Raw genomic sequence first — 25376 nt, forward strand, 5'->3', positions numbered from 1 at the left:
GTGACTGTACGTTCATACCCCAACCAGAAGCCATGGATTACAGGCAACATTTGCACTGAGCTAAAGGGTAGAGCTGCCGCTTTCAAGGTGCGGGACTCTAACCCGGAAGCTTACAAGAAATCCTGCTATGCCCTGCGACGAACCATCAAAAAGGCAAAGCGTCAATACAGGGCTAAGATTGAATCATACTACACCGGCTCCGACGCTCGTCTTATGTGGCAGGGCTTACAAACTATTACGGACTACAAAGGGAAGCACAGCCGCGAGCTGCCCAGTGACACGAGCCTACCAGACGAGCTAAATCACTTCTATGCTCGCTTCGAGGCAAGCAACACTGAGAGCATCAGCTCTTCCAGGTGACTGTGTGATCATGCTCTCCGTAGCCGACGTGAGTAAGACCTTAAGACAGGTCAACATACACAAGAATGCGGGGCCAGATGGATTACCAGGACGTGTGCTCCGGGCATGTACTGACCAACTGGCAGGTGTCTTCACTGACATTTTCAACATGTCCCTGACCGAGTCTGTAATACCAACATGTTTCAAGCAGACCACCATAGTCCCTGTGCCCAAGAACACAAAGGCAACCTACCTAAATGACTACAGACCCGTAGCACTCATGTCTGTAGCCATGAAGTGCTTTGAAAGGTTGGTAATGGCTCACATCAACACCATTATCCCAGAAACCCTAGACCCACTCCAATTTGAATACCGCCCAAACAGATCCACAGATGATGCAATCTCTATTGCACTCCACACTGCCCTTTCGCACCTGGACAAAATGAACACTTACGTGAGAATGCTATTCATTGACTATAGCTCAACGTTCAACACCGTAGTACCCTCAAAACTCATCACTTAGCTAAGGATCCTGGGACTAAACACCTCCCTCTGCAACTGGATCCTGGACGTCCTGACAGGCTGCCCCAGGTGGTGAGGGTAGGTAGCAACACATCTGCCACGCTGATCCTCAACACTGGAGCTCCCCAGGGGTGCGTGCTCAGTCCCCTCCTGTACTCCCTGTTCACCCACGACTGCATGGCAATCACGACTCCAACACCATCATTAAGTTTGCAGACGACACAACAGTGGTAGTTTTGAGAAGTAATGGAAAATGCTCTCGATGTTGCAGCTGATCACCGACAACAACAAGACAGCCTATAGGGAGGAAGTCAGAGACCTGGGCAGGTGATTTGGCATGGGTCCGCAGATCCTCAAAAGGTTCTACAGCTGCAACATCGAGAGCATCCTGACTGGTTGCATCACTGCCTGGTACGGCAACTGCTCGGCCTCTGACCGCAAGGCACTTCAGAGGGTAGTGCGTACGGCCCAGTACATCACTGGGGCTAAGCTGCCTGCCATCCAAGACCTCTACACCAGGCGGTGTCAGAGGAAGGCCCTAAAGATTGTCAAAGACCCAGCCACCCCAGTCATAGACTGTTCTCTCTACTACGGCATGGCAAGCGGTAGCGGAGTGCCAAGTCTAAGACAAAAAGGCTTCTCAACAGTTTTTACCCCCAAGCCATAAGACTCCTGAACTGTTAATCAAATGGCTATCCGGACTATTTGCATTGTGTGCCCCCACCCCTCTTTTTACGCTGCTGCTACTCTCTGTTTATCATATATGCATAGTCACTTTAACTATACATTTATGTACATACTACCTCAACTGGCCCGACCAACCAGTGCTCCCGCACATTGACTAACCGGGCTATCTGCATTGTGTCCCACCCGCCAACCCCTCTTTTACGCTACTGCTACTCTCTGTTCATCATATATGCATAGTCACTTTAACCATATCTACAGGTACATACTACCTCAATCAGCCTGACTAACCGGTGTCTGTATGTAGCCTCGCTACTTTTATAGCCTCGCTACTGTATATAGCCTGTCTTTTTTACTGTTGTTTTATTTCTTTACCTACCTATTGTTCACCTAATACCTTTTTTGCACTATTGGTTAGAGCCTGTAAGTAAGCATTTCACTGTAAGGTCTACACCTGTTGTATTCAGCGCACGTGACAAATAAACTTTGATTTGAGATTTGATTTAGAAAACAGCTTAAACAAACGCAAATGCAGCTACTTTGCTGTTATTCTGGCTGTCGAGGTAGTGACTGTGTTAGCCGTAGCTAGTTGGCTAGCTAGCAAGCAAGGGATAAGAACGGAACATATAGAACGAACAACTGGATTGTGTCCATATACACAATATATACAAAAGTATGTAGACACCCCTTCAAATTAGGGGATTCAGCTATTCCAGTCACACCCGTTGCTGACAAGTGTATCAAATCGAGCACACAGCCATGCAATCCCCATAGACAAATATTGGCAGTAGTCCTGAGCTCAGTGACTTTCAACGTGGCACGGTCATAGGGTGCCACCTTTCCAACAAGTCTGTTCATCAAATTTTTGCCCTGCTAGAGCTGCCCTGGTCAACTGTAAGTGCTGTTATTGTGAAGTGGCAACATCTAGGAACAACAACGACTCAGCTGTGAAGTGGTAGGCCACACAAGCTCACAGAATAGGACCGGCGAGTGCTGAAGCGCGCAGCGATTAAAAATCGTCTGTCCTCGGTTCCAAACTGCCTCTGGAAGCAACGTCAGCACAAGAACTTCGTTGGGAGCTTCATGAAATCAGTTTCCATGGCCGAGCAGCCTCACACAAGCCTAAGATCACCATGTGCAATGCCAAGCGTCGGCTGGAGTGGTGTAAAGCCTGCCGCCATTTGAAGCTGGAGCAATGGAAACACGTTCTTTGGAGTGATGAATCACGCTTCACCAGCTGGCAGTCCGACGGACAAATCTGGGTTTGGCAGATGCCAGGAGAACGCTACCTGCCTGAATGCATAGTACCAACTGTAAAGTATGGTGGAGGAGGAAAAATAGAATGGGTCTGTTTTTCATGGTTAGGTCTAGTTCCCTTAGTTCCAGTGATGGGAAATCTTAACGCTACAGCATAAATTAACATTCTAGACGATTATGTGTTTCCAACTTTGTGGCAACAGTTTGGGGAAGGCCCTTTCCTCAGCATGACAATGCCCCCGTGCATAAAGCGAGGTCCACACAGAAATGGTTTGTCGAGATCGGTGTGGAAAAACCTGACTGGCCTGCACAGAGCCCTGACCTCAACCCCATCGAACACCTTAAGGATGAGTTGGAACGCCGACTGCGAGCCAGGCCTAATCACCCTACATCAGTGCCCGACGTCCCTAATGCTCTTGTGGCTAAATGGAAGAAATTCCCTGCAGCAATGTTCCAACTAGTGGGAAGCCTTCCCAGAGGAGTGGAGGCTGTTACAGCAGCAAAGGGGGGAACAAATTGATATTAAGCCTATGATTTTGGAATGAGATGTTCGACGAGCAGGTGTCCACATATTTTTGGTTATGTAGTGTACAGTGCATTCGTAAAGTATTCAGACCCTTTGAATTCTACCACTTTTTGTTACGTTACAGCTTTACTCTGAAATGGATTAAATAAATAAAAAATCTAATCAATCTACAAAAAATACCCGATAATGACAAAGCAAAAACAGGTTTTTAGAAATGTTTGCAAATGTATTAAAAATAAAAAACTGAAATACCTTATTTACATGCGTATTCAGACCCTTTGCAATGACACTCGAAATTGAGCTCAGGTGCATCCTGTTTCCATTGATCATCCTCGAGATGTTTCTACAACTTGATTAGAGTTCACCTGTAGTAAATGCAATTGATTGGACATGATTTGGAAAGGTACACACCTGTCCAGTACAGTGGCTTGTGAAAGTATTCACCCCCCTTGGCATTTTTCCTATTTTGTTGCCTTGTAACCTGGAATTAAAATTGATTTTTGGGGGGGTTTGTATCATCTGATTTACACAACATGCCTACCACTTTGATGATACAAAATATTTTTTCTTGTGAAACAAAACAAGAAATAAGACAAAACAACAGACAACTTGAGCAGAAAACTTCACCCCCCAAAAGTCAATAGTTTGTAGAGCCATCTTTTGCAGCAATTACAGTTTAAAGTCTCTTGGGGTATGTCTCCATAAGCTTGGCCCATCTGGCCACTGGAATTTTTGCCCATTCTTCAAGGCAAAACTCCAGCTCCTTCAAGTTGGATGGGTTCCGCTGGTATACAGAAATCTTTAAGTCATACCACAGATTCTCAATTAGATTGAGGTCTGGGCTTTGACTAGGCCATTCCAAGACATTTAAATGTTTCCCCTTAAACTACTTGAGTGTTGCTTTAGCAGTATGCTTAGGGTCATTGTCCTGCTGGAAGGTGAACCTCCGTCCCAGTCTCAAATCTCTAGAAGACTGAAACAGGTTTCCCTCAAGAATTTCCCATCCATCATTTCTTAAATTATGACCAGTTTCCCAGTCCCTGCCAATGAAAAACATACCCACAAAATGGTGCTGCCACCACCATGCTTCACTGGTGTTCTCGGGTGATGAGAGGTGTTGGGTTTGTGCCAGACATAACATTTTCCTTGATGGCCAAAAAGCTCAATTTTAGTCTTATCTAACCAGAGTACCTTCTTCCATTTGTTTGGGGAGTCTCCCACATGCCTTTTGGCGAACACCAAACGTGTTTGCTTATTTTTTTCTTGAAGCAATGGCTTTTTTTCTGGACACTCTTCTGGAAAGCACAGCTCTGTGGAGTGTACGGCTTAAAGTAGTCCTATGGACAGATACTCTAATCTCCGCTGTGGAGCTTTGCAGCTCCTTCAGGGTTATCTTTGGTCTCTTTGTTGCCTCTCTGATTAATGCCGTCTTTGCCTGGTCCGTGAGCTTTGGTGGGCGGCCCTCTCTTGGCAGGTTTGTTGGGTACCAAAAAATGTCTGCAGCATTGAAGGTCCCCCAAAACACAATGGCCTCCATCATTCTTAAATAGAAGAAGTTTGGAACCACCAAGACTCTTCTTAGAGCTGGCTGTCCGCCCAAACTGAGCAATCGGGGGAGAGAAGGGCCTTGGTCAGGGAGGTAACCAAGAACCCGAAGGTCATTCCAACAGAACTCCAGAGTTCCTCTGTGGAGATGGAAGAACCTTCCAGAAGGACAACCATATCTGCAGCACCACCAAATCAGGCCTTTAACTTGTTATGGATAGGGGGCAGTATTTTCACGGCCGGATAAAAAACGTACCCGATTTAATCTGGTTATTACTCCTGCCCAGAAACGAGAATATGCATATAATTAGTAGCTTTGGATAGAAAACACTCCAAAGTTTCTAAAACTGTTTGAATGGTGTCTGTGAGTATAACAGAACTCAAATGGCAGGCCAAAACCTCAGAAGATTCTGTACAGGAAGTACCCTGTCTGACCATTTCTTGGCCTTCTTTGTCATCTCTATCCAAAACAAAGGATCTCTGCTGTAACGTGACACTTTCTAAGGCTCCCATAGGCTCTCAGAAGGCGCCAGAACGTTGAATGATGACTCTGCAGTTACTGGCTAAAAAACAGTAGCGCATTTGGTAAGTGGTCGATCTGAGAACAATGAGACGGGTCCATTTTAGATTTTGAGTCTTTGAACGGAAAGGACGTCTCCCGGTCGGAATATTATCGCTTTTTTACGAGAAAAATCACGTAAAAATTGATTTTAAACAGCGTTTGACATGCTTCGAAGTACGGTAATGGAATATTTTGAATTTCTTTGTCACGATACGCGTCCGCGCGTCGCCCTTCGTTACCCTTCGGATAGTGTCTTGAACGCACAAACAAAACGCCGCTATTTGGATATAACTATGGATTATTTGGAACCAAACCAACATTTGTTGTTGAAGTAGAAGTCCTGGGAGTGCATTCTGATGAAGAACAGCAAAGGTAATCCAATTTTTCTTATAGTAAATCTGAGTTTGGTGAGTGCCAAACTTGGTGGGTGTCAAATTAGCTAGCCCGTGTTGGTGAGCTATCTACTCAGAATATTGCAAAATGTGCTTTCACCAAAAAGCTGTTTTAAAATCGGACACCGCGATTGCATAAAGGAGTTCTGTATCTATAATTCTTAAAATAATTGTTATGTTTTTTGTGAACGTTTATCGTGAGTAATTTAGTAAATTCACCGGAAGTGTTCGGTGGGAATGCTAGTTCTGAACGTCACATGCTAATGTAAAAAGCAGTTTTTGGATATAAATATGTACTTGATTGAACAAAACATGCATGTATTGTATAACATAATGTCCTAGGAGTGTCATCTGATGAAGATCATCAAAGGTTAGTGCTGCATTTAGCTGTGGTTTTGGTTTTTGTGACATTATATGCTAGCTTGAAAAATGGGTGTCTGATTATTTCTGGCTGGATACTCTGCTGACATAATCTAATGTTTTGCTTTCGTTGTAAAGCCTTTTTGAAATCGGACAGTGTGGTTAGATAAAGGAGAGTCTTGTCTTTAAAATGGTGTAAAATAGTCATATGTTTGAAAAATTGAAGTTTTCGGATTTTCGAGGAGTTTGTATTTTGCGCCACGCCCTATCATTGGATATTGGAGTGGTGTTCCGCTAGCGGAACATCTAGATGTAAGAGTTAAGGTAGAGTGGCCAGATGGAAGCCACTCCTCAGTAAAAGGCACATCGCAGCTTGCTTGAAGTTTGCCAAAAGGAACCTACAGGCCTCTCAGACCATGAGAAACAAGATTCTCTGGTTTGATGAATCCAAGATTGAACTCTTTGACCTGAATGCCAAGCGTCATATCTGGAGGAAACCTGGCACCATCCCCACGGTGAAGCATGGGGTTGGCAGTATCATGCTGTGGGGATGTTTTCCAGAAGCACGGACTGGGAGACGAGTCAGTATTGAGGGAAAGATGAACAGAGCAAAGTACAGAGAGATCCTTGATGAAAACCTGCTCCAGAGTGCTAAGGACCTCAGACTGGGGCGACGGTTCACCTTCCAACAGGACAATGACCCTAAGCACACATCCAAGACTACGCTGGAGTGGCTTCGGGACAAGTCTCTGAATGTCTTTGGGTGGCTCAGCCAAAGCCAGGACTTGAACCCTATCGAACATCTCTGGAGAGACCAGAAAATAGCTGTGCAGCAACCCTCCCCAAGATTCGAGGCTGTAATCACTGACAAAGGTGCTTAACAAAGTGCTGAGTAAAGGGTCTGAAAACTTGTAAAGATGATATTTCCGTTTTGTTTTTTAATGCATTTGCAAACATTTCTAAAAACCTGTTATTGTTTGGTCATTATGGGGTATTGTGTGTAGATTGAAGAGGGAAAAAAATGATTGAATCCATTTCAGAATAAGGGTGTAATGTAACAAAATGTGGAAAAAGTCAAGGGTTCTGAATACTTTTTCCGAATCCAGTGTACAGTCGTGGCCAAAAGTTTTGAGAATGACACAAAAAAAAGTCTGCTGCCTCAGTTTGTATGATGGCAATTTGCATATACTCCAGAATGTTATGAAGAGAGATCAGATGAATTGTAATTAATTGCAAAGTCCCTCTTTGCAAATGAACTGAATCCCCAAAAAACATTTCCACTGCATTTCAGCCCTGCCACAAAAGGACCAGCTGACATCATATCAGTGATTCTCTCATTAACACAGGTGTGAGTGTTGACGAGGACAAGGCTGGAGATCACTCTGTCATGCTGATTGAGTTCGAATAACAGACTGGAAGATTCAAAAGGAGGGTGGTGCTTGTTCTTCCTCTGTCAACCATGTTTACCTGCAAGGAAAGACGTGCCGTCATCATTGCTTTGCAGAAAAAGGGCTTCACAGACAAGGATATTGCTGCTAGTAAGATTGCACCTAAATCAACCATTTATTGGATCATCAAGAACTTCAAGGAGAGCGGTTCAATTGTTGTGAAGAAGGCTTCAGGGTGCCCAAGAAAGTCCAGCAAGCGCCAGGACCGTCTCCTAAAGTTGATTCAGCTGCAGGATCGGGGCACCACCAGTACAGAGCTTGCTCAGGAATGGCAGCAGGCAGGTGAGAAGAAGACTTTTGGAGGATGGCCTGGTGTCAAGAAGGGCAGCAAAGAAGCCACTTCTCTCCAGGAAAAACATCAGGGACAGACTGATATTGTAACGCCCTGGCCATAGAGAGGGTTTTTTTCCTCTGTTTTTGGTTAGGCCAGGGTGTGACATGGGTGGGCGTTCTATGTTCATTTTCTATGTTGGTGGTTTAATTTGTTTCGGCGTGTATGGCTCTCAATCAGGAACAGCTGTAGATCGTTGTTGCTGATTGAGAGTCATACAAAGGCAGCCTGTTTTTTCTTTGGGGTTTGTGGGTGAATGTTTTTTGTTTAGTGTTAAATCCTGACAGGACTGTTTGGCTGTCGTTTTCTTTTCGTGTGTTTCGTTTGTAGTATTCATTCATTTATTAAAATTCCTTATGATGATCACATCCTCCGCTGCACCTTGGTCTCATTGCTTCAACAGCCATTACAGATATTCTGCAAAAGGTACAGGGATTGGACTGCTGAGGACTAGGGTAAAGTCATTTTTCCCCTTTCCAATTGTTTGGGGCATCCGGAAAAAAGCTTGTCCGGAGAAGACAAGGTGAGCGCTACCATCAGTCCTGTGTCATGCCAACAGTAAAGCATCCTGAGACCATTCATGTGTGGGGTTGCTTCTCAGCCAAGCGAGTGGGCTCAATCACAATTTGCCTAAGAACACAGCCATGAATAAAGAATGGTACCAACACATCCTCTGAGAGCAACTTCTCCCAACCATCCAGGAACAGTTTGGTGATGAACAATGCCTTTTCCAGCATGATGGAGCACCTTGCCATAAGGCAAAAGTGATAACTAAGTGGCTCGGGGAACAAAACATCTATATTTTGGGTCCATGGCCAGGAAACTCCCCAGACCTTAATCCCATTGAGAACTTGTGGTCAATCTTCAAAAGGCAGGTGGACAAACAAAACCCCACAAATTCTGACAAACTCCAAGCATTGATTATGCAAGAATGGGCTGCCATCAGTCAGGATGTGACCCAGAAGATAATTGACAGCATGCCAGGGCGGATTGGAGAGGTCTTGAAAAAGAAGGGTCAACACTGCAAATATTGACTCTTTGCATCAACTTCATGTAATTGTCAATAAAAGCCTTTGACACTTATGAAATGCTTGTAATTATACTTCAGTATTCCATAGTAACATCTGACAAAAATATCTAAAGACACTGAAGCAGCAAAGTTTGTGGAAATTAATATTTGTGTCATTCTCAACACTTTTGGCCACGACTGTCTAAAAATAACACTTCAACTCGGAACGCACAACTCGTCGATCTGGATGGGCTATTGCAGCAGAGGACCACACCAGATTCCACTCCCATCAGCTAAAAAGTGGCTGCAGTGGGCACACGATCACCAACAATGTACAATTGAGGAGTGGAAAAACATTGCCTGGTCCGACGAATGCTGTTGCATCATGCAGAGTCAGAATTTGGCGTAAACAGCATGAGTCCATGAACCCATCCTGCCTGGTCTCAACAGTACAGGCTGGTGGCAGTGGTGTACTGGTGTGGGGAAGGTTTTCCTGGCACACTTTAAGCCCCTTGATACCAAGGAACGAACATTTCCGACACCTTGTATCAGACTGTTTTGGAGGCAAAGGTGGGTCCGACCCAGTACTAGACGGGTGTACATAATAAACTGGCCGGTGAGTGTATATTGTATTTGTGTTGACTCATTTATTTGCTATTATTTGATTTTGAGGACACTCTGTCTTGTTATTTTGTACATAATTGAGGCCAATACTGGGTGGAGGGGGTGTTTGTGGGATGGGCAGGGTATGCTGCACTCTCAAGTAGCATGTTGTTCTGTGTATGTGTTGGGGGGAGTGATGTTCTGTGTGGGAAGGGGGGATAAAAGGGGCATTATCTTAGTTGTCATTTTTTGGGGGGGGATGCTTGTGAAAATTAAGAAATATCAATAAATAAGTAAATTGTTACAAATCATTTGGGGGAAAATGTTTAATGGCAACAGCTGAATTTGTGGTGAGAGGTTTGCGTTGACACAATTCCAATACATTATGATTATGTCTACCGGTACATTAGCGCGACACTAAAAGCCCTGACTCTTTATCCAAATTACCCCATGATAGCCTACTTGTATGTAGGGTAACAACATAGATTTAAGTCTATTTAGCCATATGTTCCACCACACATTTATTCAATTGCATGAGGAGATGCATAAAGAGCATCAAGGAAGGTAGAAGTTTGTTGCGTAAAAACAAAGAAAGAAAGTCGCACACTCTATATATGCTCCCAACAATTTAATGGATGAAAATTGTTAACCTATTAAATTGTTGTCAGCAATTTCTGTCAGCCTATAAAGTGTCTGAAGTTTACTATTCCTTTAGTCAGCACCTCCACTAACATTTCTAACAGTCAGCTGATGCTTTTAACTGGACTTAAAGGTAGAAGTTAGTTACCATAAGTGGGGTCCTCCTCCTCGCGGTCCTCCTCCCGCTCCCGCCTCTTGCGGTGGTGTTTGTGGCCTCTGCGGTGGTGCCTGCGTTTGCTCTCCCGGCCCAGCGGCACATGGACCCCGACATAGACCGCCCTGTGGCCTGAGACACACCACACCAAACCAGAGAGAGATTTACAGATTACCAGGCTCCATTTCCTGTGAATAACCTACTTAGACTGGAAGAAATACCATCACTTTCTTAATATTTGTTTATTTTCACAGTTTGTTGGATTCTTGCTCTGAAATGCAAATGTCCTAGTTTTCTGTGACAATAGACGTTTTGGGAGGATAAGTCATTCTACTTTGATTTGAGAGATACTCTGGGAGAGCTGATGAAAACAAGACATAAGAGAAGGGGAGAAGGAAAAGGAAAAGATAAGAGAAAGACATGAGTCTAACAGATGGATATACAAAGAAAAAGAGAAGGGTGATAGAGAGAGGGATATAGTGTTTGAGAGGAATAAAGAGAGGCAAAAATACAAAAAACAAAACAGGGGAAAGGAGAGGGATAATGGATAGAGAGAGAGAGAGACAGAGAATGACAAACTACAGAGAGAGAGAGAGGACAGACACAGGCCTGGGGAATACAGTACATGTGGTAATGATGTTATTTGCTAGCTGCATTCTCCAGACGTGAGCCGCAATGACACTTCCTTTAAAACCCTCTCCTGTCTCTGCCTCGTTCCCAGGAGAAGGACCACAGAGGATTGGTTTCAATAACAACTGGCTCGCTGCCAGCTCTGTTTCTAAAATAATTATAACTCAAATATCGCCCGCTTCCTGGGAAAACCTTGTATCTCAGTTTTTGTTTATTTTGATTTTCCAACATAAATTGAAAGTAGTCATTCATTTCATGACATACACATTGACCTCTAATACAAAGTTACTCATCATACTGTTTTGTATAACCATAGACAGTCTACTGACCATTTATTACTCTCTTAGTCAATTAGAGATAAGTACCCATTAGAGATAATCACAGGTCGTGTTTGAAATCCCCTGGAATGTACAGCTCAGAGAGAGAATGCTAGCTTTGTTACCTAGACAGGCCAGATAATCAGAGGACAGATTTGCAGCTAATCAAAGTCAGATAGGCAGAGAATGTTTGGGTTATAAGGAGACACCACCGTGTCATATGCACAGTACTTTCATGTGATACGACTACAATATCACAGCTGATACTATCCCAGCAGGCAAAACTGTGAAATTATGTTATACCCAGTATCTGGTTGCAATGACATAATTTCATCCAGTTTTGCCCACCAGGAGAGCATATCATACCATTGGAAGTCCTTTTGAAATTGAAACCAAAGCTTGACGCTAATTTGGGGAAATTATTTTTTATTTTTTATTTTTTATATAGCCGGATAGTCCAACCAGCAACACAGAGTATCCAGCTGGACTTGAATAAAGGCGTACACGACAGTTAAGCTCAATTACGTTTGCCATATGTCAGTGGGCTCATGTTTGTCTGGCAAATGAACATACCCTTCTGGAAAGCTGCAGGTGAGGAGAGCCAGGCTGGGGCTGGCTTTAATCTGCCAAGGCCCCCTGAGAAACAAAACCAGCAACACCTGTTCTTTCTATTCACAGCACGTATCTAGGCCTATAATGTGGACAGGAATCATCTACACATAGACAGAAAAACAGGCATCTAGACACAACAGTAATAAAGCCAGGTACACAAACTGGTACTTTCACAGAGGCTGACTGGAACCAGGGTTGAGTTCAATTCCATTTCAATTCAATGCAATTGATTGAATTGAGCCAATTCCACTGGCACACCATTTCTCCAACACATTGCACACAGGAATTAACACACAGGCATAGACATACACAAAGGTACAGTAAATTGGTAGGGCTGTATGGACCAGGGAAGAAGTCTAAACTAGACTTACTCTCCAGGTCTTCCGTCTCATAGTTGGTGTTGGTGGTGGAGCTGGTCTTCCCGAGGTCAATGATGGCCTCCTCGTCCAGACCCTAAGAGAGATGGAAAGAGATGTTAGGCCTTTAATGGACCAATAAACTGACAGTTGAAACCGCGACTGAGCCAGAGGCGTATAAAAATGACTTTTAAGACCACCAGACTGGTATCACAGCACCTCCAGCCATTAGTATAGGTACCACCGAAATTACCAACAACATGGATGTTTGTCTGATATTCAAAGAACAACAGGAACAACAGCTTTTTGTGCCTTTGCAGAGAACAAGCTGCTTTGACACACAGCATTTCAGTGTGTTTGATTTGATTTCAGGATTCAGGAATATCTATTATTATGTATTGTCTTCGGGATTAGGCCTATTTGACAGTATTCCTGCACCTGGGCTAGGAAATGTTAGCCTGATCCACCATCCTGACCACTGCACTCTTGTTTTGCTTCATTTAACAGAATCCGTGCAGCAAAACAGAATACCGTACGCTCGTGAGATCAGGATGGTCATACGAGGCTAGAGATTCATATTTTCCATCCTCTGGAGGAAAGGTAATGGTACTTTATCACAAGCGTGTTCCAGGAGATCTTTGTTGTGAGGTACACTAGGGCCCTCAAATCCAAATCTGGACCTCGAAGCCAGTTCTACTGCTTAAAAAAGAAAATCCCCTCTAATCAGGGACTGATTTAGACCTGTGACACCAGGTGGGTGTCATTAATTAATTATCAGGTAGAACAGAAAACCAGCAAGCTCCGGAACTTATAGGGTAAGATTTGAATACCCCTACACTAGGGGGTTAGGCCTATATGTGACTTGTTCACAGGAGAGGCATTTGAACATAATCCTTTTTTTTTCTTACAGAATGCATTTTTTGGCATAAATGCCTTCTGGAACATGTGAACTTTCATGTGCCTTAATAGCAAACTTGTGTGCCATCTGTAAATACAAATAAAATTGTTAAATTACGAGCCTAGTTGGTTTAGCCACGGAAAAATCCAGGAACCTTCCCGCTAGCCACGATTGGCTGAGATTACGGATGGACTGGACATGCCGAGAGATGAGTTCAGATTGGTCTGCCATGTAACACGTTTCCGTCTATAACATGAGTTGCTCAGTATGTGTAGGTAATCCTTTCTAACTCATTTCTGAAAGATATCACAAAGAACTGCAAATGTGTTGCTAATTGCTCTCCACTTTCTGGAGGGCAGAGTTTTGAAATCAGTGAAATGTTCGGTGGAAGCAGAGTATGATAGCTAAGGAGAAGGATAAAATTAAGGTGTTTGATTGCAAATATGCAGACGGAGTCGAAAAGACAACAAACAAAAAGCTGTTGTATAAAACACCTGTCTCCAGATTACATTCTACAAACTAAGGACATCCGTGACAGACCGGGAGAAGCGTTCATCCATGTATACGTGTAAAAGAGTCTAGCTAGCTACATTTTTAGATATTATACATTTAAAAAAAAAAAATAATAATAATATTTGAAAGTTGTTTTCATTGCAGGTTAAAGTGTACTGTTATGCTAGCTAACGTTAGCTGGCTGGCTTGCTAGCTAATGTTACATGTATGATCTGTGTAGTAATATCATTCATATCTCAGAGCCATTTGCATTGCGAGTTATAGCCTAATGTTAGCTAGCTAACTAACATTGAACCTAGTTGGTTAGCTTTAGCTACCTGTAGATTCATGCAGGATAGTAACGTTATGAGTTGGGATTATGGTTCATTGTTTAGCTAGCTAGCTAACTACATGTTTAAACAAAAGACCCCACTATGCAGGTAACCATCTCACAGTACCGTTTACACCTTCTGTATCCTGTGCATGTGACAAATAAACAGATTTTATTTGATATTGTGTGTTTAACAGAGGCGGTAATGTGAAAAACAACAGGACCTGCACCAAAGTCAAATTAGGATATAACGTTAGGCTAACGAGACAGTGTCCAAGTTCTAAAATTCTCCAGTAGAATGACCTGCTTTTATTTAATCACACTCACAACCGTAAGATATTTTCTGTAATTAGCTCACCCTTAACTTGTAAATAATGATCTTGTCGTGAGTTTATTTTCCTGTAATAATGATTACAAATTTGCTAAAGTTAAGACATTTCCAGCTATATGATATATATATGGTCATTATTTGAAATGGCTAGCCAGCTAACTTAACGTTAGCTAGCTAACAAGCTAGAAACTAACCAAAATATTGTTTAGAAAGTTGATTTTAGTTGCCTGGTTAGCTAGATACATTTTGAAACAAATGGGTTTACTAGTGTTAAAATACAACAGTTTTGCTATTTTGGACCACCAGACTGCTTTTGTGTTTATACTTTTTCATAACGACAAGAACAAGTTTGATGTCAGACGACAATAGAATGTTCATAATGTCACTCCGACAACTGTATACAGACATGTCGATAGAAGTAAAATACAGTGAATAGTGTTTCCGGATTTGGAGCGAGTAGTCGTGCCGCACCTCGCTCCGCAGGTAATATTACATTTCATTACATTACAACGGTTTGATTTGTTTGATCTGAGCAATTTTATTTTATTTTTTTAGCTAGCTACATAGCCGTCTTTGTATCAAAGATAATTGTGTAGTTTAGAGTAATTATCGAGGTTAGCTAGCCGGCTATTTTCGTCCTCCGCGACGCGTTCTCCAAACTCAGTCAACACTGCTAGCCAACTTCTACCGACTAGCAGCACTGTAGAAACTAATACATTACAACGGAACGATTTGATTAGTGTAGTGTTAGCTAGCTACACAGCTGTCTTTTCTGTCTTTGTATCTAAGATAATTGTGTAGTTTAAAGTAATCATCGAGGTTAGCTAGCCAGCTATTTTCGTCCGCCGCGACGCGACCCCGTTCCCCAGACTCCAGACTTAGTCAACACACCTAGTCATCATCAAACCCTCTGCTAGCTAGCCAACCTTTACCGACTAGCAGCACTGTAGAAACTAATACATTACAAAGGAACGATTTGACTAGTGTAGTGTTAGCTAGCTACATAGTTGTCTTTGTCATAGTTTGATAATTGTGTAGTTTAGAGTAATTATCGAGGTTAGCCAGCCAGCTATTTTCGTCCCCCGCGACGCCATCTTCCAAACCTAGCCAACTATTACCGACGAGCAGCATTGTAGAAACTAAATACATTACAAAGGAACGTCTTGATTAGTGTTATGCTAGCTACATAGTTGCCTTTGTATCATGATAATGGTGTAGTACTGAAACTATCGAGGTTACCTAGCCAGCTACACTTTCAAACAAAGTCAACAACGCAGCCACTGCTAGCTAGCCTACTTCACCAGCCAGCAGTACTGTATCATTTTAGTCTCTTTAGTCAATAAGATTTTTGCAACGTAAGCTTAACTTTCTGATCATTCGAGACGTGTAGTCCACTTGTCATTCCAATCTCCTTTGCATTAGCATAGCCTCTTCTGTAGCTTGTCAACTATGTGTCTGTCTATCCCTGTTCTCTCCCCTCTGCACAGGCCATACAAACGCTTCACACCGCGTGGCCGCTGCCACTCTAACCTGGTGGTCCCAGCACGCACAACCCACGTGGAGTTCCAGGTCTCCGGCAGCCTCTGGAACTGCCGATCTGCGGCCAACAAGGCAGAGTTCATCTCAGCCTATGCTACCCTCCAGTCCCTCGACTTCTTGGCGCTGACGGAAACATGGATTACCACAGATAACACTGCTACTCCTACTGCTCTCTCCTCATCTGCCCACGTGTTCTCGCATACCCCGAGAGCATCTGGCCAGCGGAATCCTCATCTCTCCCACTGGAATCCTCATCTCTCCCAAGTGGACATTCTCTCTTTCTCCCCTGACCCATCTGTCTATCGCCTCCTTTGAATTCCATGCTGTCACAGTTACCCGCCCTTTCAAGCTTAACTTGTTATGGATAGGGGGCAGTATTTTCACGGCCGGATAAAAAACGTACCCGATTTAATCTGATTATTACTCCTGCCCAGAAACTAGAATATGCATATAATTCTTAGTTTTGGATAGAAAACACTCCAAAGTTTCTAAAACTGTTTGAATGGTGTCTGTGAGTATAACAGAACTCATTTGGCAGGCCAAAACCTGAGAAGATTCCAAACAGGAAGCGCACTCTCTGACTATTTCTTGGCCTTCTTGATTATCTCTATCCAAAACAGGGGATCTCTGCTGTAACGTGACATTTTCTAACGCTCCCATAGGCTCTCAGAGGCGCCAGAACGTTGAATGATGACTTTGCAGGCCATGGCTGAAAAACAGTAGTGCATTTGGATAGTGGTCGATCTGAGAACAATGAGACTGGGGGCGCGTGCACGAGACGACTCCATGTTTTTATTTTTTCGTCTTTGAACGAAAACAGGGTTTCCCGGTCGGAATATTTTCGCTTTTTTACGAGAAAAATCGCATAAAAATTGATTTTAAACAGCGTTTGACATGCTTCGAAGTACGGTAATGGAATATTTTGAATTTTTTTGTCACGAAACGCGCCGGGCGCGTCACCCTTCTTTACCCTTCGTATAGTGTCTTGAACGCACAAACAAAACACCGCTATTTGGATATAACTATGGATTATTTGGAACCAAACCAACATTTGTTATTGAAGTAGAAGTCCTGGGAGTGCATTCTGACGAAGAACAGCAAAGGTAATCCAATTTTTCTTATAGTAAATCTGAGTTTGGTGAGTACCAAACTTGGTGGGTGTCAAAATAGCTAGCCATGATGGCCGGGCTATCTACTCAGAATATTGCAAAATCTAATGTTTTGCTTTCGTTGTAAAGCCTTTTTGAAATCGGACAGTGTGGTTAGATTAACGAGAGTCTTATCTTTAAAATGGTGTAAAATAGTCATATGTTTGAAAAATGGAAGTTTTGGGATTTTTGAGGAATTTGTAATTCGCGCCACGCCTATCATTGGATATTGGAGCAGGTGTTCCGCTAGCGGAACGTCTAGATGTAAGATTAACATCCTTATCATTTATCGCCCTCCAGGTTCCCTTGGAGAGTTCATCAATGAGCTTGACGCCTTGATAAGTTCCTTTCCTGAGGATGGCTCATCTCTCACAGTTCTGGGTGACTTTAACCTCCCCACGTCTACCTTTGACTCATTCCTCTCTGCCTCCTTCTTTCCACTCCTCTCCTCTTTTGACCTCACCCTCTCACCTTCCCCCCCCCTACTCACAAGGCAGGCAATACGCTTGACCTCATCTTTACTAGATGCTGTTCTTCCACTGATCTCATTGCAACTCCCCTCCAAATCTCCGACCACTACCTTGTATCCTTTTCCCTCTCGCTCTCATCCAACACTTCTCACTCTGCCCCTACTCGGATGGTATTGCGCCGTCCCAACCTTCGCTCTCTCTCTCCCGCTACTCTCTCCTCTTCCATCCTATCATCTTTTCCCTCTACTCAAACCTTCTCCAACCTATCTCCTGATTCTGCCTCCTCAACCCTCCTCTCCTCCCTTTCTGCATCCTTTGATTTTCTCTGTCCCCTATCCTCCAGGCCGGCTCGGTCCTCCCCTCCTGCTCCGTGGCTCGACGACTCACTGCGAGCTCACAGAACAGGGCTCCGGGCAGCGGAGCGGAAATGGAGGAAAACTCGCCTCCCTGCGGACCTGGCATCCTTTCACTCCCTCCTCTCTACATTCTCCTCTTCTGTCTCTGCTGCTAAAGCCACTTTCTACCACTCTAAATTCCAAGCATCTGCCTCTAACCCTAAGAAGCTCTTTGCTATCTTCTCCTCCCTCCTGAATCCTCCTCCCCCTCCCCCCCTCCTCCCTCTCTGCGGATGACTTCGTCAACCATTTTGAAAAGAAGGTTGACGATATCCGATCCTCGTTTGCTAAGTCAAACGACACCGCTGGTCCTGCTCACACTGCCCTACCCTGTGCTTTGACCTCTTTCTCCCCTCTCTCTCCAGATGAAATCTCGCGTCTTGTGACGGCCGGCCGCCCAACAACCTGCCCACTTGACCCTATCCCCTCCTCTCTTCTCCAGACCATTTCCGGAGACCTTCTCCCCTACCTCACCTCGCTCATCAACTCATCCTTGACCGCTGGCTACGTCCCTTCCGTCTTCAAGAGAGCGAGAGTTGCACCCCTTCTGAAAAAACCTACACTCGATCCCTTCGATGTCAACAACTACAGACCAGTATAGCTTCTTTCTTTTCTCTCCAAAACTCTTGAACGTGCCGTCCTTGGCCAGCTCTCCTGCTATCTCTCTCAGAATGACCTTCTTGATCCTAATCAGTCATCTTTCAAGACTGGGCATTCAACTGAGACTGCTCTTCTCTGTGTCACGGAGGCTCTCCGCACTGCTAAAGCTAACTCTCTCTCCTCTGCTCTCATCCTTCTAGACCTATCTGCTGCCTTTGATACTGTGAACCATCAGATCCTCCTCTCCACCCTCTCCGAGTTGGGCATCTCCGGTGCGGCCCACGCTTGGATTGCGTCCTACCTGACAGGTCGCTCCTACCAGGTGGCGTGGCGAGAATCTGTCTCCGCACCACGCGCTCTCACCACTGGTGTCCCCCAGGGCTCTGTTCTAGGCCCTCTCCTATTCTCGCTATACACCAAGTCACTTGGCTCTGTCATATCCTCACATGGTCTCTCCTATCATTGCTATGCAGACGACACTCAATTAATCTTCTCCTTTCCCCCTTCTGATAACCAGGTGGCGAATCGCATCTCTGCATGTCTGGCAGACATATCAGTGTGGATGACGGATCACCACCTCAAGCTGAACCCCGGCAAGACGGAGCTGCTTTTCCTCCCGGGGAAGGACTGCCCGTTCCATGATCTCGCCATCACGGTTGACAACTCCATTGTGTCCTCCTCCCAGAGTGCTAAGAACCTTGGCATGACCCTGGACAACACCCTGTCGTTCTCCACTAACATCAAGGCGGTGACCCGATCCTGTAGGTTCATGCTCTACAACATTCGCAGAGTACGACCCTGCCTCACACAGGAAGCAGCGCAGGTCCTAATCCAGGCACTTGTCATCTCCCGTCTGGATTACTGCAACTCGCTGTTGGCTGGGCTCCCTGCCTGTGCCATTAAACCCCTACAACTCATCCAGAACGCCGCAGCCCATCTGGTGTTCAACCTTCCCAAGTTCTCTCACGTCACCCCGCTCCTCCCCTCTCTCCACTGGCTTCCAGTTGAAGCTCGCATCCGCTACAAGACCATGGTGCTTGCCTACGGAGCCGTGAGGGGAACGGCACCTCCGTACCTTCAGGCTCTTATCAGTCCCTACACCCAAACGAGGGCACTGCGCTCATCCACCTCTGGCCTGCTGGCCCCCCTACCTCTGAGGAAGCACAGTTCCCGCTCAGCCCAGTCAAAACTGTTCGCTGCTCTGGCACCCCTATGGTGGAACAAGCTCCGCCAGGACAGCGGAGTCAATCACCACCTTCCGGAGACACCTGAAACCCCACCTCTTTAAGGAACACCTGGGTTAGGACAAAGTAATCCTTCTAACCCCCCCTCCCCTAAAAGATTTAGATGCACTATTGTAAAGTGGTTGTTCCACTGGATATCATAAGGTGAATGCACCAATTTGTAAGTCGCTCTGGATAAGAGCGTCTGCTAAATGACTTAAATGTAAAATGTAAATGTAAACCAGTCTTTGGCCATGAAATCTTCGGTTGTTTAGTACACTACCATACAACTGCAGTGTATGAGATTTTTTTCTAGCTCTGAGCTTCAAATTTTGCTACAGTACATACAGTAGGACCGAATCCAGGTGGTTGGTCACATATCTGTTTTAATTATTTCTCATGGACCTGTACTGGAACAGTATTAGCATAAGGTAACATAAATCACAGTTTGGCTACAGTAAGTAAGTAGATGTATTCTTTTATCATAAATGTACTGATGCAGTGATGCAAAATGGCGTCCCAGAAATGGGGCAATTTAATAATAAAGTTTATAGTTTCAAACACTGACACATTGAATTAGGCCTATTAACAGTCAGGGCATTGCACCATCATGCTTAAAGGACAATCTCTACTTTGGAATGTAAATGGAATGCTATAGAAGTGTACAGACACTTTTTATGTGATTTCACTTGGTTCTGAGAAACATACCCGACCAGCGATAGACCTCCTCAGGCTCATTCGGCAGAATGTGGGCTTGCAGAAAACATGAACAAAACTCAAAAAACACTAAATAACGTCCTTTTTAAAACTGCAAAACTATAATATAGTGATGCAGATGTTGTACACATGAAATAGTGTAATTTCCAGATTTTATATACTGTTTTGTGAGATTTGAGCAATACTTTTTAGTGCACAAGCAAACGTGTGCTTTCATCAAAAATAGAGATTTGGTAAAACATATTTTTTTTTTAAACGGTCCTTTAAGCTTGCCAAAATTTGCAGCATCAGTCCTTAGATAGACTTTGAAATAATATAATATTAACTGGCACTGTCAGCAATGCTCAGCAACTGACTTTGAACTGTGGGAGTTGCACACATCAGTACCTAGATGGGCTTTAAAATAATATAATATTAAACAGACTCAGCGATGTTGCCACGAGCAGCAGCAGCGCAGATATTCAGATGAGCGCGATACAACACTGCACTCACACAGCCACACAGAGTATCTGCGCATGTGCACGGGTGCGCTTCACGCTTCTACAACGTGATAGCTACAGGACCAAACCAGTGGAGTTAGCCTCATGCTCCAACAGTCTTAGTTATTGCTGAATTCCACCCGATATTTCCGTTTACTTCATGCATTGCTGAGTCTACCTTTAACCAGCACAATCAGAGGTGCTCAGCATCTGACTTTGAACTGTGGGAGTTACACCAATCATGTTGGGGCTTCAATAATGCAAGCTGCACTCTGTATGGCCTAGCTGGCTGGCAGTCCAGTGGAACAGGGGAGGTTATGTTTGGCTGGTGGGCTTGCAGTCCAGTGAAACGGGAGGTTCTGCCTGTCTGGCTGGCAGTGCAGTAGAACAGGGGAGGTTCTGCCTGGCTGGCAGTGCAGTCAGACAGGAAGAGGAAAAAACACTGTGTTTTTTATTTGTGATAGACACTCAGCCCTGACAAGCAGGGCAGAAACACACAATAGGCCTAGTCTACTAATTACACTTGATATGTGACCAGAATCCAACCAAATGTAATAAGAGATCATCACTCTGCTTCCTCACAATATTAGTGATGTTTCACACCATTCCCCACTGTTTCCTATGGCCCCCTGACGATGACAGACCGGTCTCTCAACTCTCCAGCACCCAGCCAGCCCCCACCAGTGTCTATTCCAGCCCCACATGAGGTATTGTGACTGGGAGAGGAGACTATTTTGACCTGCCTGTGCCTCCTATAGGGCTGGGCGATATGGCCAAAATATCATATCACAGTATTTTTCTCATTTCTGACGGTATTTTATGTTATTTTATGTTTTGGAATAATAAATTGCCTTATGAGTAGGGGCATGACCCTAGGATGGCAACACATACATTGTAAGTTTTCTCCATTTTGATTGTTTTATACTGCTCAAATACACTTCAACCATAAATATTTTTCTGCATTTTCATCAATTTCTGAATTTTCTGCACTCATTTGAGATCATTTCCACACTGCCATGTATGGGTGCACGATATTGGCAAGAAATCTAGGCCTTCTTTTTATGATGCAATTGCGATTTGACTTGTGATTTAGATCAAAACACTTGGGTAAACTGTTGGAATCATGGAAATAGAATGATTATTATAATATAATTATTATTATAATGCCAGAGTTATTGTTACAGGGTAGGAACCAAAGTGTTGGTCAGTGTTTTCTAGGGGACCTACATAGCTGACTCAGTACACTTATCCAGCTAAGTAGCGATTAGCATTAGTGGCTAACACAATTTAGTAACAACTTGCTAAGAAAAGACAAACTAGCTGTTTGCTAGACAAACTAGCTGTTTGCTAATGTTGATTTGATTTGCAGATGTAAGAAACAAACTAAGTGTTATTATAGAACACTTGTGGATTTATATTAAGACGCAAAGTAGAAACAGCATTGTTGTTATCAACACCGTTGCATGTGCTGCATTGACCATGCAGACTGAACGAAAGTGTTTCATGGTCAAGCAACAACAAATGCGCTCCTAGTTGACATGGGGTGGGGCTAGATCTTGTGAGGTAAGCAGCATGGAGAAAGACTGCTAGTACAATTCTCTAGTGTTTTGGCTTCTATTTATGTAAAACCAGGAGTGCTATCCAGATATACCGTATTTTACCCTAATACCGGTATTGATGCAAGGATTGGTTTGGGTTTTTACTTTACCTTCTAGGATCATATCACCTCTACCTTACCTGCCACCCTAGACCCACTTCAATTCGCTTACCGCCCCAATAGATCCACAGACAATGCAATCGCCATCTGTAAGAATGCTGTTTATTGACTATAGCTCAGCATTCAACACCATAGTACCCTCCAAGCTCATTATTAAGCTTGAGGCCATGGGTCTGAACCTCGCCTTGTGCAACTGGGTCCTGGACTTCCTGACGGGCTGCCCCCAGGTGGTGAAGGTAGGAAACATCCCCTCCACTCCGCTGATCCTCAACACTGGGGCCCCACAATGGTGCGTGCTCAGCCCCCTCCTGTACTCCCTGTTCACCCATAACTGCGTGGCCAAGCACGCCTCCAACTCAATCATCAAGTTTGCAGAAGACACAACAGTAGTAGGCTTGATTACCTATGATAATCAGACAGCCTACAGCAGGGATACAAACTGGTGAGGGCCCAAAAAGGTGACACAATTCCTGCTGGGGGAAATGCAGGTTTTAACTAATTAAACAACAAAAAATATGATCTACATGATCAGTCTCTGTGTGTAAAATAAAAAGTGGTTCATGTGAACCTAACACATAGCAACATTTTTTAAAGAAAGCAATCAAATGTTATTTGTTGCCTAGGCTTTACTGCAAATGACACTCAAGTCTAGAGAAAAAACAATACACTAATATTGCAGTTAGCCATGACAGCCTTTATAATATAATAGAATGCTTGTGACCACACATCTAAATATTGCACTTGGGAGGAAAAAACATCTTAAAGTAGAAATAGAATGAAACTAATAGGCATTCTATTTTTGCTCTATTATAGTGGCCACTATAGTAAACATCGATCAAGTGCACAAGGCTACGTGTGCAAAAATAGTTCACTGAGTAGAAAATTAAATCCCCCCCACTCACACGTGTTACTGTCAGGTTCAACACAACAAAAGCAATATCTTTGGGCTACACATTATTACATTGTACACGTGCCTATGGACAACTGTTCTACAATGTGCCAGCAGAGCATGATACCATTTGTTGGCATAATTGATCTCTTTCAGGCAGAGAGTACACCTGGCATACCCCTTTTGATCCACTATATTGAAAAAGTGAGAAAGAGGGAAAGTGTATGATGTTCCTTTCACCTCTATGGTGGCATCCAGTTTAAACCAGGCCCAGCTACATCTACACTTCATCCCTGAATCCACTTGTTTAACAAGTAATGCCTAATTTTCACCTAATTCTCTTATTCTGAAAATTAACCAGATACTTTAGAGGGAAAACATCAATTCACAGATAGTAGTTAGTTCGTTAGCTAGTTAACATTTCACACAGATTGTCGGGGTCCAGTAAGAAACTAACACGTTATAACTTGAGGAACGGCAAGGAGTCGTATACACACCAGTTAACTATAGCAAATTGGTTAGGTTACTAACGTTAGCGCACCTGATATTGTAACGTTTGGTACCTAATGTTAGCTGTCTGACTTTATTTGCCAGCATATTTTCACACCATAAACTTCTCTGGCTATCTAACGGAGAATTTGATCCAGCTAGCAAGATAACGTTACTTAATAATGCTAACAATATTTGTTCCACCACAGTTTCCCCCTCACCTCAAACTTTCCAAATACCAATTGTTTTTCGGTTACAGCTCATGAAGTACGCTTCATCACCTTCTCACCCGTCTCGGTGGTCGGCTTCTCACCGACCTCTCCGTTACAGTTCAGGGAACGCGCAAACTGCTTTTCCACTCTCCCGCTGTCTTTCCAGGGCGCGCGCTGATGCTGTAACTAGCCAATCTCTTCAGTCGCATGCTGCATTCTGTAAAGTGAATGATTGGCTGAGCCTTGGATACAGATGCGCTCCAAAAGCGCATCACTAGTTCGCTTACAGCCAGTAGCGATCCAAAGCCCCCCCCCCCGCCCAAACTTTTCTCATCGGATCTACACGAATCACGTAGGTCACCTATTTTGGATTCAAAACGGCGAACTTCGCCGAAAGGTGACTAGTTTGCATCCATGCTACAGAGAGGAGCTTAGGGCTCTGGGAGTGTGGTGCCTGGAAAACAACCTCTCACTCAACGTCAACAAAACAAAGGTGATGATCGTGGACTTCAGGAAACAGCAGAGGGTGCACCCCCGTATCCACATAAACGGACAGCAGTGGAGAAGGTGAAAAACTTCAAGTTCCTTGGCGTACACATCACTGACAAACTGAAATGAACCACCCACACAGACAGTGTGGTAAAGAAGGCACAACAGAGCCTCTTCAACCTCAGGAGGCTAAAGAAATGAAACCCCCTAAAAGTTTTAGGCTAAAACCCTCACAAAGTTTTACAGATGCACAATTGAAAGCATCATGTCGGGCTGTATCACCACCTGGTTTGGCAACTGCACCACCCGCAACCACAAGGCTCTCCAGAGGGTGGTGCGGTCTGCCCAACGCATTACCGGGGGCAAACTACCTGCCCTCCAGGACACCTACAGCACCTGATGTCACAAGAAGGCCAAAAAGATCATCAAGGACATCAACCACCCGAGCCACTGCCTGTTCACCCCACTTTCATCCAGAAGGCGAGGTCAGTACAGGTCCATCAAAGCTGGGACCGGGAGACTGAAAAACAACTTCTATCTCAAGGCCATCAGACTATTAAACAGCCATCACTAGTACATTAGAGGCTGCTGCCTATAGGCATAGACTACAAATCACTGGCCACTTTAAGGAATGCAACACTAGTCACTGTAATAATGTTTACATATCTGGC

The 25376-nt window shown here is 44.1% G+C and overlaps 1 protein-coding gene across 4 annotated transcripts in view; it reads right to left on the reverse strand.

Annotated features, from left to right (window-relative positions):
- LOC106588196 (sodium bicarbonate cotransporter 3) overlaps positions 1-25376 on the reverse strand; it is a 76288-nt gene that overhangs the window by 35859 nt on the left and 15053 nt on the right. For all 4 annotated transcript variants that reach the window (XM_045709202.1, XM_014176953.2, XM_045709203.1 and 1 more), the window contains exons 2-3: positions 12302-12383; positions 10366-10503 (exon numbers count right to left, since the gene is read on the reverse strand). In XM_045709202.1, the coding sequence (XP_045565158.1) occupies positions 10366-10503; positions 12302-12383 (220 nt within the window). The remainder of the gene's footprint in view (positions 1-10365; positions 10504-12301; positions 12384-25376) is intronic.

Source organism: Salmo salar, chromosome ssa27 (assembly GCF_905237065.1).
Source record: "Salmo salar chromosome ssa27, Ssal_v3.1, whole genome shotgun sequence".
Lineage (NCBI taxonomy): Eukaryota > Metazoa > Chordata > Actinopteri > Salmoniformes > Salmonidae > Salmo > Salmo salar.